Raw genomic sequence first — 15,382 nt, forward strand, 5'->3', positions numbered from 1 at the left:
GGGGGCGCGGCGCGGCGGGAGGCCTGCCCTTCCCTAGTGCCCGGTGGGAGGGGCACAAGCCGCTGGAAAAAAAGGAAAAGCAAAATAAACGCGACTTTCCGGCCGGAAAGTAACATGAAGTGTTATTAGAACTAATAATCCGCGCTAGGCTGAAGCGTTCCCCGTTTAGACGAAGAGGAGCGTGTCGGAGCCCTGCTCCTCCGGAGGTGATCGTCTCCCCGACTTGCAGGGAGAGCGCCAGCGGGATGTCTCCTACCTCAAAAATAGGCAGAATTTCATGAAAAGGGGGCAGGGAGCGAAGGTGAAAAACGCCAGAGAGCACCTAAGGCCGAAGGGCAGCAGGGATTTAGAAAGCGAGGTGCGGTACCCATCGCCCTGCCTCCCCCTGCACCCAGAGGGCATCACCTCCCGCACGGATTTTCTCTCCCGTTTCCCAGCGCTGCCCGGCTTGCCATCAGGCACTTTAATCTCTCTTTTTAAACCCTGCCTCCCATTTTGTTCTCCCCAATCACCGGGGGAGGTGAGACGAGTTTAAGTCTTTCTTGATACCCTTTAGCACATCTTAGCAAGGACAGGAGGGATTCATGCTGCTGCACAAGTGACAACTGAAAAATGCCATTGTATACAGAATAGTCACGTTTTTAAATATTTGGATCTTTAAAGAGATCAACTATCTGCATCCAACTATCTGTACACACGGCAGGGGGCAAGCAAGCCTTTTCTCTATCTTGACTGGGGTTTTGAAAACTTCTAGAGGCAAGAAGACCCACATTTGGTCCTATTTCTGAGCAATCAGTGCATGACTTTACCATTTGTCTCTAACAGAGTTCTAGAAAGCCTCCATGTCTTCCTCAAGATTTACACCTCAGTCCAACAACACACACAGCTTTTACACTGAATTTGTAAGGAAGAGTAAGAGCAGCCGGACAACACTGTGCTCGTTCAGACAAGGGCTATGCTTTGGCAGGATCACGGTGAAAATACTCGTCTGCTACACAGCTTTTACGTGATGTACAGAAATAATTAGAGAAGATGTGGGCAAATTTCAAATAACCACTAGAGGCCACCGGAACTCTGAAAATATTAGACTGAAAGACAGGGTAAAGGGAGAAAGTGGTTCAGTTCTTCAGAATGATGAATGCAATCCTTACCAACAAAGGAATGACATTTGAGGCTGGTATTTGCTTCATCGCTTTTTCACATAATACGTAAAAATCAGCAAATACAAGAATAAAATTACTTCATTATTTCAATAATGTAATTTCAAAGAGCAGTGCACTACCTGATGAACAGAATTGACAGGAGCCCGAGCTATAAAGGATGGAAAGTAAAGTGAAGGAGAGTTTAAAGACAAGTGCATCATCTTCAGTTTTGCCACTTTGCCAATTTTTAATTCTGTCAGTGATTTTTGCCTTTATTTTTGTGGTTTCTTTACTTAAAAGAACCTGTGTCGATTTTTTTTTTTTAAGGCTAAACTAGCCATTCTTATTTTTAAGAACTTACCAATTAAACATGTTTTGAAAAATAAAAAGAATCTGCTACCTGCCATCTTTCTGTCCTGGTTGTTGCTGTCACTTTGCTATGTACTCATCTCACATGAAGCAGATTTTGCATAGTAACAGTAAATACTGACAAGCCTTTTTGCCTAAAAGGAGAAACAGCAATACCCAGTTAAGTCAGTCTCGCCTAACAGTTTAGTGGTAATTAAGCAATGACTTAACCATCAGTGAAAACTTGCACCATTCTAAGATAAATTGCCAAATAAAAATGGACAGATTCTGATTACTCAGAAGCCAAAGAAAGTGATTCCGAAATGCATCAATTAGTAGCTGTACTCAGGAGCCCTCTAGATAGATTGATGGTACCAAATTAACAAAAAAAATGTACAGGCTTTTCTCTTATTTTTCCAAGACTGAAAAATTTGAAACATCTGGAGCCATCTAAGTTTTCTTTTTTTCCCATAACCCTCTCTTTTAAAAATAACTGTGACTGTGAAATATTAGTAAACTGAGTTAAATACATTAATTTTAAAAGAAATCCCCACTCCATATTTGTACCATGTTGAAGTCAGCTATAGCTTTTGAGATTGGAAAAAACTACAAAGCAAGGCTATCAGTTCACTGACTCGCTGAAGCAACGTGTGGTGCGTGGCTGTGGTCAGGAGAACACCACCACCTCTGTACTCGAGCCTATTCATGCCCAAAATCTGTGTAACTTCAGTTTATGGGCAATACTGTAGAGTCATTCTGCATCCAGGTACTGAACACATCTTCAGAGCCAATATTTTCCAAAGTAGCTGAAGCTAATCTGGCTATAAATTTTCTTGCCATCTCCTGGGAAAATTCCAGCCACTCCTTTTTTTCATTTTTTTAGTCTTTGAATTTCCAGGCCTGATTTCACATTCTTGACGGGAACTCCAAAGGGGGCATTTGGGGAGGGGATGCATTTGTTTCCCTGATTTATTTAGTTAATAAACAAATTAGCAGACAACACTCTTTATGTGGCCTTCTCCCTAAAAACTCGTTATTTGAAAGTACTAAGGCCAATGTAATTCAGCTTATCACATAGGCAAGTGCAGAAATGACCATAAATCCACATCAGCGTCCTTCAGTGGGTTTCCAAACATCCTGCCACAGGCGATGGCTTGCCATCAGCTCGTGCAGGAGCAAAGTGCTGACTGGCAAGGCTTTGTCTCCTCTTTTTGGCACAATGTGTGGTGTGGGAGTGCTTTCCTGGCATGTTAAGAGGGAGTCGAGCTTCCCAGCAGGGTGGGCCAAAGGATCTTGTCACTTAAGGTTCTCTAGCAAGTGGCACCTTCCTAGAAACCATGTCGTTGACATCCTGATCCAGATAAACAAGGGCACCGATTACCTAAGCTGATTCCACACTGACATGTGCGCGAATGCATTCCCAAAAGCATGAGCCAGGTTTTCCATGCACATGCATCTCTAACACAGGCTGCGAGTTGCCAGATAAATATTCATTGGGTTAAATAATAACTTTTGGCGCTCAGCTCTTCCCCTTTGTTAACAGGAAGAGCAGATAGGGAATTGCAGTTTCCACAAGCTTTACTTACATAAGGAATCCCGGTGACAGATTGATATCATTCAACTAGACCTCCTCACATGATTAGACCTTGCGCAATCAGCCTCTTACTTCTTTCCTACTTGTGCTTCAGGCTGAAAATTAGCATTGGGCAAGCCTCAAACAACCCGATTTGAATAACCAGAAGTTTGGAACACATTTCTTGATGCTTTAAATCTGCCTGGGAGAATTGGTACATCAGCTGTGCAGACCTCCCTACAAAAAAAAAACCACATTAGAAGGATGAGTTTTTCCAAGGTGGTGGATTCTTGGATGAAGCTTCAGATCCATTCTCAAATTTGCATAGCGCTAGCTTAACTGAAATTCACCTTTGAGTATTTTAGAAAAGCAGATGTCCTACCTTGTCTTTGCTGAAACATCTGTAAAGCTCCAACCACTGTTGAAGACAAACAATTCCTAGGATGAGGAATGCAGTTTTTTATATCAAAATAAGGAAGATTAGTCTTTTTTTTTTTTTTCCATCATATGCAATGTTTAGTTTGGTTATTAAGCAAAAAAAAGGGGGACAAAAAAGGAAAAATCTTTTTACAATACATTTAATGTTATGAAACATATCACCTTTATGTTCAAATTCTTGCTAAAGCTTAAACAGTAATAAAAGGTTTTTACAAATCTTTCCTTTAATCACACAGTATTCTCTTTGTTTTATTATAGGGCAGAAAACAAACAGAGTCTTAATAAATAAAACACTGACATGGAGTATAAGATAAACCCAGGCCAGACAGTTTGCTAAAAAAATTTGTGAAAAGTGCATCTGGCTGGCTCAGGACTCCCTGAGTAAGGTAGACATTCTCCCACACACCTGTTGCCTGTTTGGCCTCTCATGAGAAAATCTGAAATAAAGGCTGCCTTTCTCATTTAAAAGGTATTATATATACATGTCACTTGCAGTGTGAGGTAGGAACCAGTTTATAACAGTTGTAACTAATCTGGGCCTCACCTCCTTATTGTTGCCCCTGCATCCACTAGACATAAAGACAGATTTAAGTGCAAAACAAAGCCTTAGCTATCAATCAAAGTGAACTGCTGTTTACTTTCAGTTGCAGTTCATCAGCTGATAATAAGGAAGGACGCTTGTCATGATCTTTACCTTCAAAGCAATAAGAGGCACAAAAAAACTAGATGTAATTTTTTTTTCCAAAGGATGCCTTCGAAAAAAGGGGGCCTGAACACTAGAAGAAAACAGTGTTTCCAGGTGACCTAATCCCAAACTCCATGAAGTTTCTATTTTGAAACTGAACCTGGCCCAGAGTAAATTCCTAGTTGAAAAATAGCAGCAACTCAAAAGTGCATAAATTACAAACTTCATCAATAAATTAAGGATACAGGTTTGCTGCATCTAACTATCCTCCTAACTGTCCCAAGATCCTTTTCATTTTATAATGGACACAGAAAATCAGAATAAAGATACTAGTATTTCAGAGCCAAAACTAATCTAAAACCTTCACTAGATTTCTTTCTAAGGCATCTTATCTTTTGCTGAAATTCAAAAGATATATAGAAAGACTGGAAGGAGCCTAATAATTAGATGATCACCTCCACCACCACCGAGGCTTAAACACAGGCTTTTCCATCCGTATGTAGACGTGTAATTCAGGGTGTGAGTTTTCAAGAAATGCTGAGCATCTGATTCTCTGGAGAACTTGCACAGTAGGAAGGCTGGGGAGAGACCCAGACCTGAGCAGAAGGGGAGGCAGGATGCTTCGGAGAAATTTTCAGCTGTAGTAGATTCAGCTGGGGGAGCATGCAGCTTCTTTCATGTGTCGTGCAGACTCGTGTGAGTCCTAAGCAGTCCGGTGGCCATTCAAAGACTGCAGGAGACAGTACTTGAGGGAAATTTTGGATCCTCATATTGAAGGTCTGGTCTCAAGGGAACAGTAATAGTCACACTGCTGGATCCCCTTCCACCAGCAATTCGTACATCATCTCACAGAGGTAGAACAAGTGCTTAATCGATTGCATTTACTCTATAGTTCTTAATAGGACTCTTCTTTAATATGAAACTACTTTTCAGCCTCTTAAGACACGAGTGTGTTCATTCATAGAAGAGATGAAGCAAGACAGTACCACTAATTGCTTTCTTTGCAGTGAGATGATTTCCATTGGCTGGCACGCCCTTGAAAAAGTACTATTTCTTGAAAAAAAAGGTAGTTCTCAGTTTATTTATGGTGAATATTTTTCGTTTAGCACAAATTTAATGCTGTGTTTCCTTCCAGGGAGGTTGTTTGTGGGGACACACTTATTACAAACAAATCTGAGTAGAGCTTGTGTTTCCATATCATAAGCATATAATGAGTTGAACGGAATAGATGTAGTCAGCAACTGGTACAGAGGTAGCAGCAGAGTATTGTGATAAAGTGCTTCCACAATAGCACTTTCAAGTAACTTGGATTTCATAGAATCCACAAAAGATTTTCTGTTTAAAATGTGCTTTGGGAGAACATCAAGCTTTTCTCTTTTCCCTTCCAACTTACTGCAAGCACAGAAATCCTCCTTTTCCTTAGGTAGGGCCTGTCCTCAGTCCTGGGCGATCTACTCGTAGCTATCAAGGCCACACAGCAGGGCGAGTACCCAGGGTCTCAGCTGCAGTCTGTGCAGGTGATAGTCTCTAATTAAAGTAATACTCAAGTGTTTGCTTTGCTAGAAACACAGCTGTGACAGCAGTTGCTTCACTGGAGGAGGAAGGTGCAGCTTCAAACATCACCCATGGCTGAAGAAAAATGTATTTTTTTTGTCTAGAAAATGTTTGCATTTATAAAGCAGGTAGATTGGTAGCTTTTAAATGTTAGTTTAATGACATCAGTTTGTAATTTCTGGTGAGTGAGAATGTTTCAAGGCTCCAAGGTGGGGCGGGCAATCTCATTTGTTTACTATAAATTCACAAGGGGATAGGATCTCTGACAGCAAAGATAGTGCTTGCTGCGGGCAAAAGTTGCTTTGACCAAAACTACATAGAAATACTAAAAAAAAAACCTTTCAAAATTACAGACAAATGTGAGTAACACATAGTCTATGTAGTTAAATCCATTTTTGATTTTGGAATTAGATGTCAGTTTTTGAGGTAATCCAGTCACGGAAATAAGTGACTCGTGTGTAAACTCCAGGTTTGTTTGGTTTGGCACATTCATCTCCCCAGCTCACTATTCCCACGAGGTACCACATCAGTCTAGCGTCTGGAGTAACCAGTGGTCCCCCAGAGTCCCCCTAGAGAAAAAGGAGGGAAAAAAAAGAAAGATGTAATTGATCAGAATGGAAAATATAATTCTCTCAACAGATATTTTTGCAGAATCCAGGCTGATTCTGAAACTCAAGTTGGAAGTCTGTGGCATTTTCCTGTTTGCCATGAAACCTCCTGACATGTCTCTGTAGTTTTACAGCAAAAAATAAAAACTTCTCTTCTGTTTCGTGAAAGACTTTTTTCTTTTTTTGACAATAACCTCTATCCTTCCAACCAATTCTTTTAGTCATGAACTTGGCCTTCTAATCAGGCAACATCTCCCGAGGATGTTAGCCACTTTCATAGACTGAATTCAGATACTGTTAATAGCATGACACAGTAATAATAGTTAAACTGTAAACCTTGCAGGCTGAAAGACAATCCTCACACAACAGACTGAATTCTCCATCTTCCACCAAAATGCTTTACTGAAATAAACAGCAGTGGCACCCTTCTGATCAGGTCTCTTCAATGCTGAGCCAGACAGGAACTGAGGAATTGAGCTTCCCAGACTTACTCTGCAGGTTTGGCCATAAATCTGTAGGACTGAGATTCTGGAAAGGGTCTGTCTTGAACCAGCACTGAGGAGTACATTCTTTGTAAATAACGTAAATTGAAATTACCTTATTTAAAGTTATCATTATGGAAATATTTTTGTGTCAACATAAGAATTTCTTTGCAACCCTTGCAAACCACGCATGCATCCTTACCATTCCCTTTGCCCCTAGGCTCCTTACATTTATTTTAGCTTCAGAGAGCTTTGCTTCCATTGATCCAAGTCTGTTACCAAAGATCATAACAGATCTGTATGAGATGATCCAGTCCAGAATTTAATTTCAATGAGTGATAGTACATTTTTGCTGGCAACTTAAGTGCTACATTCTTAAGCTTCTTTCTTCCCAACTGTACAGATGTTTTGGCTACTGGAGACATTTAATTTTTAGCTTATATTTAGTATTTCAGTATTTAGTATCTCTGTCAATGTCTTGTCATATCACTTTGCAAGCAAATTGTTAGTTTTCACATGCAAAAGTTATGAGAAGCAAAGAGGATTCTAGCAGCTATTTTGAGTTACAGAATAAGAATTACATTTCATGCTATGAAAGGTTTAAATCCTGAATATTATATTAATTTAGCTCTCAGTATGGGCTTTATGTGCTAAATGATGTCTATTAAATGCTATTTAATTTTACAGCTAAACTGCTGTTTGAATGGAGTCCTATTTAAAGGACTAATAAACTGTCAGTTAAGACTTGGTCAACCAGATACTGGAATCAGTGTTAAAATAGTTCTTCTTTCTAATTTTCAGCTACAGTTACCTGACAAGCATCTACTCCTCCTTCTAAATATCCAGCACACAACATCCTGGGTGTTATGTCCCCATCGTACACTTCTTCTCTGTTGCAAGTATTTGAGTCGATAAGTTTCACTGTTGCTTCCTGAAGAGCATTTGGAGTTGGACCTGAGGGAACATGCAGTTTGGATATTTATCAACAGAGTTATTTTGCAGTAGTTTAAATACAGGAAGAGCATTTAATATCCTCTTACGGATTAAGGTTTAATGTAGAGGTTTTGCTTGTTGATTTGTCTAGGTTAGGCCCTTAAGGAAAATGCACACTCTCAAAATCAGACTTAGGAACTGTATTGTAAAGACAGAAGTAACGATTGCATTGTACACAGTGGAAACCCACATATTTTATACATTTTATACTACCCAGCAATTTGGGCAGATGATACAAAATGAAGATAACTTGGTTCTGTTGTTAAATCTACTCAGCATGGCCTGGTAAGAGTGTGAATTTGGGTAAGTCTCTGTCTGCAGCTCACTGCACATTTACCTGAAAACCCACAGAGTTATCTGCAGCTTCTGGCTTGGGCTGGGAGAATACTTTTTTAGGTGCTATATAAACATATGCACGGGTGAACTACCTGTCTTAAGAATTTACAATATGAAACAGAAAGGCTGGAAGAAAACAACAGTTGTCTTTCTGTTTTCTGTTTCAGTGGATTGTAGCTTTGTCTTTGTCCAGTCTAATTTTAGAACAAGAAGCTGCTGCTTAAGATTAAGAAAACTTACTGCTTACAGACAAAGCACTAAGCATGCTGCCACACAACATATGGCTACAGAAGCGGTATCAGTTCCATAGTAGATCAGAGCCCCTGTTTCTGTAATATTCAACTCGCCTGGTAGACTCAGGACTCACCATCATTGGTAAGTGCTCCCCAGCCTGTGATGACGGCATGGATATTGTATGGAAATGTCTGAGATGGCTCAGGCAGACAAACGCGGTGTATGCTGCTCGTAAACTCAACTCGCTGAGAGAGCTGCACAAGGGCAATGTCGTAATCATGTTCTGGGTAGCGGTACTCTTCATGAATAATAATAGTCTTGACTGATCGTTTCAAGCTTGGTGGCTTCAAAAGGGCTCCAAAGGTAGCAGTCCACTTCTGAGGGTGTTTCATGCTGAAAAAGGTAAGAGTGCTGTTAAGTATGTAGCTATAAATATAAGCTCAGTGAGCGCCTTGTAAAGCTCCTTCAAGCCAGCTCCATGCTAAATTCTCAAGGCATCCATCACTTTCCACAACATTGTGTCCCATGTAATTGTGGGCTGCTGCTAGAAGAGGGCAATCCTGCATTCCCTTCTCCACCATGGTCCCTTACTTTTCCCCTGCTCCTTTTCCCTGCCATTGTGTGGCCACAGGGTGTTATCAAATCAAAACTCTTCTTCTAGAAAACTCTTCACTTCCATTACTCTTTTTGCATGTTAACACTGTGTTCAATCAGCTATTCCATCTTGCCCGCCCTGCAGCTTAACCGTGACAATGCTTGAAAGTGCTGGGAGCAAGTGCCTCAATGGAGGGATAGAAATGTGGGTTTATAACTTCTGGTAGCAGCCTGCAGCAGCAGCAACCTAGTTGTAACACAAAGGAGCATCTTCAGAAACATTTAGCGTAACATAACACATAACCTTTTCTGCATTTCTGTGCTCAGTGTGTCAAATGACAATTGATTTCCACTCATACAATTGCCAGTTCTGCTCCCACGAATCAGTTTTTAATTTTTCCTTGAAACATTCAAATGATGGGTCTGCTTAACCCTGACTTTTCTCCTGCAAGGCAAAAAATTGCTCCCCTGGAAAGAGTCAGGAGTGCAAATCTAGAAAGCCACATAACTTGATACACATGGGGCACATGCTGCTGCAGATTCTCTCTAAAATGGGAACTTACTCTCTGAAGCAGTGAGCTGCAGATACAAGCCACGTATTGCTGATGAGTGTTGCACCACAGCGATGGATATTATTGTACTGCAAACTAGCTTGCCACGGCCAGTCCCCGGTCTCTGCAGAAGACAATCCGCCCACTATCCGCAACGATGTTGATTTTGCCATTGACTTGACCGATCTATTCTGCCGTAACCCACAGACTGTGAAAAAGGAGAAAGAGTTTATTAGCTATTCTTCTGTTTAGTAAACATGCCTGCTTATGGTGTGGAAGACATGTAAAATTACATGCCACTTAGATTCTCCTAACAGTAGTAACATTGACGAGAAAACATACCTTCCACCAGCCCCTCAGATCAGAGATCTTCATGCACAACCCATTCTGTTAGAAGCCTGAATGAGCAACTGATTATTCTGAAAGCCAGGATGGTCAATCATCCAGGCTTAGCTGTGTAAGCAGCCCAAATCAGGAATTGAAACCTTCACTGCACACCCAGGACAATCCTCAAATACAGAGATTGTCAACTTTAATGTCCCGGGTAATTTGTCATTAGGATAAAACACAAAAAAAGGCAAAATCTAAGATTGGAATCACCCAACCCATGGTTTTTACCATGCATGCATGCAGATTACATCAGCAAGCTGTCACCTGGAAACAGGCAGCTGCACATTGCACCAATGGCAGTCTGCAAGTGGACCTGGAGAGGCACCTTCAGGCAAAGAGTATGACACTAATCCAAGTCAGAGATGACGAAGGCATGGATACTTCCAGCATGGTGTGCATCCACGACAGAAGGTATTATCCTCTGAACCCAGAGAGAAAATATCCATGGTTTCAGCCACTAAACTCAGGATATTCAGGAGCAGCTGAAGCCTCCCCCATAGCTTTAGAAGCTTCCGCAATAGATAGAGCTGCTTCAGTTGTCTTCTCCCATCCAAACAGCATCCAATCCATCTTACCTGAACCGAGACCCACTAGTTTCCATCCAGGCCCCGATTTCAGCTAGACATTAGGAAAGTTGACAGACAGGACTATCCCAATTCATTAAAAAAGAGACAGAGCTAAGAATTATTTGCATAGCGACAACACAGTCCAAACCATTGCACTGCCTGTCTCCAACAGACAATGACCCAGAGGGGGACAGTGCAGAAACAGGTAGTACATCGCTGAAGAGCTGACAGCCCCAGGGCCCTTGAAGTCCTCAGGAGCAAAACACTGGAGCCATGCAGAGTGTAACCTCTGCCCCTTCCTCCTAGGACCTGCACAACATTACGTTAACAGTACCTCATAGTCAAAAGCAACAGCAATAACACAGTAGACTGAAAGCTGTTCATAAATTTGAAAAGAAAAAAAAGAAGTCATACAATAATGAGAAGCTCATGTGCTCAGTGTAGTCTTCCCTGTTCTGACAATGAAGGAAATCGGTGAAGTCGACTCGTCCAAAGCTTTCCATGTGAAAGGAAAACTGAAGAATATATTATAATTGATAAAACTGTCTGCACTAGCATATTTCCCTCCTGAAAACGATTGGTAATCCCCAGTTGCTAGTCCTAAAATTGCACAATGCTGTCAACCACCTGAGCAGCCCATGTTCAAAATACAGGGAAAAACTCACGGTCCCATCAGTACCAGAACAACAGCACCTAAAAAGGACCCAAAAAGTAATATTATTTAATCCTCTGTTGACAGCCTGCTGCTGTCAAAGGAACCGATCAAACCTTTCCAGAACTAAAAGAAACACAGCTTGTAAGCAAAGATGGCTTTTTATTACTACAAAATCTCCAAACAAGCTGACTTCCTTCTTTGACAGCTTAAAAACATCTCTAAAACAAACCACCCCAACCTAACCCCTACCACAATGCCTTGGGAAGATAAATTATATTGCCTTATATTTCCATAAGGAACAATTTTGTCCTATTAGCCATTTCAAAATCCAGAACATTTCTGTTATAATCACAGGCTGGTGTATCTTCTGTAGATTTCCCTGTACTCCTTCCTTCCTTCCAAAGCTCACTAAAGAAAACAACATATTCCCGATTTCTGAGAGCACACAGAAAGACATTATTCCAAACTCTTCTGCATGTGCCCAATCCTACCAGCTTTTGGGGCATTTCCCACTTGTGGGCTCTGTTAGACATCTCTGTTACACTGCCATCCTTGAAGCACCAACTGAACAACATGCTGGTACATGTTCAGGTGTGAATCTCATCACTTAATGTGCGTATAGGAAAATAAGAGGTAGCAAGGTGGAGGTGAATTATGTTACATCATCCAAGACAGGAAGCAGATTCTGAAGTTGCTGCTCCAAGATGCCATTCTGATACATTACGTCGGGGAAGCATAGGACAGGGTGTGTGCCCTATGCAGGCAGGATTAGACTTGACAAAGTATTCTATTTAAGTACATATTTTAATCAATTTATAAGAGAGATAGCTTCTAATGATAATCTGTTCAAATATAGAATGTGCTCAAATCCGTGATAAGGGCTCTCCTGCCTTTAGCACATTGTAGTACACCTTTCAGCTAGCAGCTGGGACTGACATTAAAGCCGTCAACCAGCCCAAGCGGTTAAGTTCCTTTATTTTTTGGAAGTCCTCTTTGCTCACTCAGTTCTACTACATACACCTAGGAGTCATCTAAAATGTCTTAACTTTCATGTAGAAACCTGGCTTAGTCTCTGCATGTCCAAACACACAATTAAGAAGACACAGTGTAAAAGCTCTGACTGGTACCAACAAGCAACTGGATCAAGCTAATAAATAAACAAGTGTGCTGAACATGAGAGGGTTCAGCCCTCACTGGCTAAGTCCTCTATTTCCTAGATGGCAGCGTTTACATTTAGGATGCACCCTCCACCTTCCACACTGACACTGCTGGAGGCAGAAGCATGCTACAGGCACTTATACAGCAGCACCCACATGTCTTCTCTGTGCCCAACACTGGAAATTTGGATAGAGCTCACAGCTCTTTTCTCATCATTTGCTCTTTTCTCACAGAATTGCTGGTATTTTTACAGAGCAAACATCTCACTGGAAAAAAAAAAGGCCAGGGAACTCAGCAGTGGGTGTAGACTTCTAGAAGGGATTTTTACTCCATCACCACTATTTTCAAGCCAGTCTTCCATAGTATCTCAGAAGACACTTACAAAAAAGGCTTCCTCGTGACTGGGCAAGATTTCTAAACACATGGCTCATCTGTGTGAAGTACAGGGTCACATTCCGTATACAGGAGGATGAGAAAAGGCTTTAGGGGCCAGGAAAAGTGCTCAGAAACTATTAATGCTAATTAAAATGATTGGAGATTTCCCAGGCTTAAAAAAGCCCTACTTACTGTCATTGAAGAGGGCTTCTGCTCTTTTCGTCTCCATATCTGAAACAGACAAACAGTCAGGGTAAGGCTAGAACAGCACAAACAAAATTTCCCATCTGTGTGGCCATCCCACCCCACAGCTATTTGAGTGCAGGGCACCGCAGGAGGTATGGCTGCAGGGGGCTGCTAGAGAAACCGATGTAGCTCATGTGTGGTCACATTCTTGTGCTGGCTACCGCACCCCTCTTTGCGGTGCTGGTTGCTCTTCTCCAGTCCCCCAACATCCTCTGAGGGCCAAGCATGTGGTCTGCCCCATCCTGCTGGACCCTGATGTTTCCAGAGGGGAGCGCAGATGAAACAAATCCTGTATTACTCAAGATCCGCTGTGTTGTTGGGGAGAAATTTTTACAGTGGAAAGTTTTGAAGTTCCTTTTTTTTTTGTAAAAAAAAATCCGCTGGCCGCATTTTACACCAGAGTGAGGGCCAGAATCTGGTACTTAGCCCATACCCTTGTTAAGATCAGAAGGCATTGACTTGACTGCAGCAATGCCAGCTTGCAATAGCAGTGACTCATTCTCCTCCTATCATACCAAGCAATAGGGTGTCTGGTACAGTATTAATACTGAAAGAGATAGTTAATTACAATTTATTGTATGGCACAGCAGGTTCTAGCAATACATTCCCTCCTTTAATATGCATGTTGCATGTTTATGGACAATACAATATGTTCATGCTGACAATAACAAGCATTGGCCCCAGGTATAAGTCTATTCCCCTACTTCCAGAATGATATTTGTGCTGGAACTACCATTTTAGTTGCCAGCAATCAATTTTAAAAAATAAAAGTAATCACACTTTCAATGCAATTTTTAAATTATATAACACTTCTTGTGCACAATGCACAGCTTCACAACTTGTGGCTGGATAGCCTTTCTCTGCAGATCCCTGTCCCGATCCGTTTACTTAATTTCTGTTTTGTCTTTGCAGCTACACAGAATAATAGCCTACCTTTGGATCCAAAACCACACCAAGCCAGGAGTTGTCTCTTCTGAATGCAAAGGGCTCTGGCTCATACTTGTAGCCTATTGTGCTTGTATCACCTGTGTTTTGCTTGTGGGCTTGATGCTCCTCCTGGTATGCAGGATGAATTGCATGTTTGCAATCCACCATTACTAGACGTGTACTCATTCATTTCTTAATATGATATTAGGCAGATTAGGACAGAAAAAAAGAAAACAAACAGAACTCCAGTGCAGGTACAGAACTCCAGTGCACCAAAAAGCTGAACTTGGGAACTATTACAGAGTAAAGGCAGTGCTAGGGCTGCTGTATGTGCATGCACGAACCGCTGTACTATGTAAGAATGGGAGATGGGTTATAATTGGATATTTATATAGTAACACAATCTTCCTATAAACAGGAATTGTTCATGTAATAAAGATCAATCAATTTTACTTGTGGGCAGCCAAAAACTTGTGGGGTCCCCTTTCAGTAAAAACGCTCACTTTTACTTTCTCAATTCCTATGAAGGAAGGAGGAAAACCCTAAAGTACAGGTGCTTCTGCATTTTGGGAATGTCAGTGGTATTCTGTGAATTTCCGTGGATCACATGATTGGTTGTTGCCAAGATCCTTACATCAGTAATACCAGACAGTAAAAGCTAGGTCAGCAGAGGGATTCAGCAGTGGTGTAAACATTACATTTGGGTAAGTTACAAAGTAAGGAAAGATTTGGCAGATGTTTATATTAGCAAGAAGTGCTTTGAAAAATCTAGCCCCACTTGTTTATTTCAACTATGACGAGCATCCAGCATTTTCCTAGAGATTTCTAGGAACAACCTTCAGAACTAACTCATCATTTGGTACAGGCTAATATTTTTAAAGCCTGGAACTGCTAAGAAACTAACAAATGTACTCAACAATGACAGAGCACCTTTTGACTTCAAGTGCAATATTGATAATAATGTTTCTTTACCTCCTCTCTGGGTGGAGAGACATTTACCTCATAATGCCTAATTATAAAGCCTGCAGTCAATTATTAACACTTATGTTATATTGCAAAGCTCATCGAGAAGACAAAAGGAGCAACCAGCTTGTTCAAGTGCAGTACCGGAAGCAATTCAATTGGCATGTTCTCACTGCACGGAGTTTTGCTCTGAGTCACGCAGCTGCTCTGCAAGGCACCTGTCTCTATCTCTGTTTGCCCTTTTATGAGGCACATAGGAAAAAAAAGTACAAACCTCAAATGAGCAAAAAAAGTACAAACCTCGAATGGGCAAAATTTTACCCGTTGCTTTGAGCTGGACCGAAGCAATTGAAGGAACGAGTCTTCCGCACACACGCTACAAGTCTAAAATAGTGTGTCTCTACAGCTTTGAGTTTTAGCACACTTTACATATATCACAACTATGCAGCCAATGTGCTCTCCCCACCCACCTGCTGCCAAAGGAAAAAAGGCCGGTGATCCCTGGTAAGAAATTCAAGCCTGTGTTCACCAGGGTAGGGGCACTGCTTTGCTTTAGAGACCTGC

The 15,382-nt window shown here is 41.3% G+C and overlaps 1 protein-coding gene across 1 annotated transcript; it reads right to left on the minus strand.

The window, feature by feature from the left end:
• Nucleotides 1-6,147: 6,147 nt before the first annotated feature.
• On the minus strand, nucleotides 6,148-14,023 carry LOC104269817 (transmembrane protease serine 11E-like). The gene is made up of 9 exons (XM_009877899.1): nucleotides 13,862-14,023; nucleotides 12,875-12,913; nucleotides 11,174-11,187; nucleotides 10,829-10,870; nucleotides 10,707-10,759; nucleotides 9,551-9,746; nucleotides 8,527-8,786; nucleotides 7,642-7,784; nucleotides 6,148-6,309 (listed from the first exon to the last, which is right to left on the minus strand). The coding sequence occupies exons 1-9, from the start codon at nucleotides 14,021-14,023 to the stop codon at nucleotides 6,148-6,150; spliced, it is 1,071 nt and encodes a 356-aa protein (XP_009876201.1).
• Nucleotides 14,024-15,382: the final 1,359 nt, after the last annotated feature.

This window comes from Apaloderma vittatum, unplaced genomic scaffold (assembly GCF_000703405.1).
Source record: "Apaloderma vittatum isolate BGI_N311 unplaced genomic scaffold, ASM70340v1 scaffold42221, whole genome shotgun sequence".
Classification (NCBI taxonomy): Eukaryota; Metazoa; Chordata; class Aves; order Trogoniformes; family Trogonidae; genus Apaloderma; species Apaloderma vittatum.

Bases quoted from the DNA above. Each gene is read 5' to 3' on its own strand.
- LOC104269817 (XM_009877899.1), bottom strand. From the start codon at position 14,023: ATGGTGGATTGCAAACATGCAATTCATCCTGCATACCAGGAGGAGCAT. The intron at 9,747-10,706 runs GTACTACCTGTT...CCTTTTTCACAG, and splicing joins GCTGTCAGCTCTTCAGCGAT to TCTGTGGGTTACGGCAGAAT. The intron at 8,787-9,550 runs GTAAGTTCCCAT...TACCTTTTTCAG, and splicing joins GCAGCTCACTGCTTCAGAGA to CATGAAACACCCTCAGAAGT.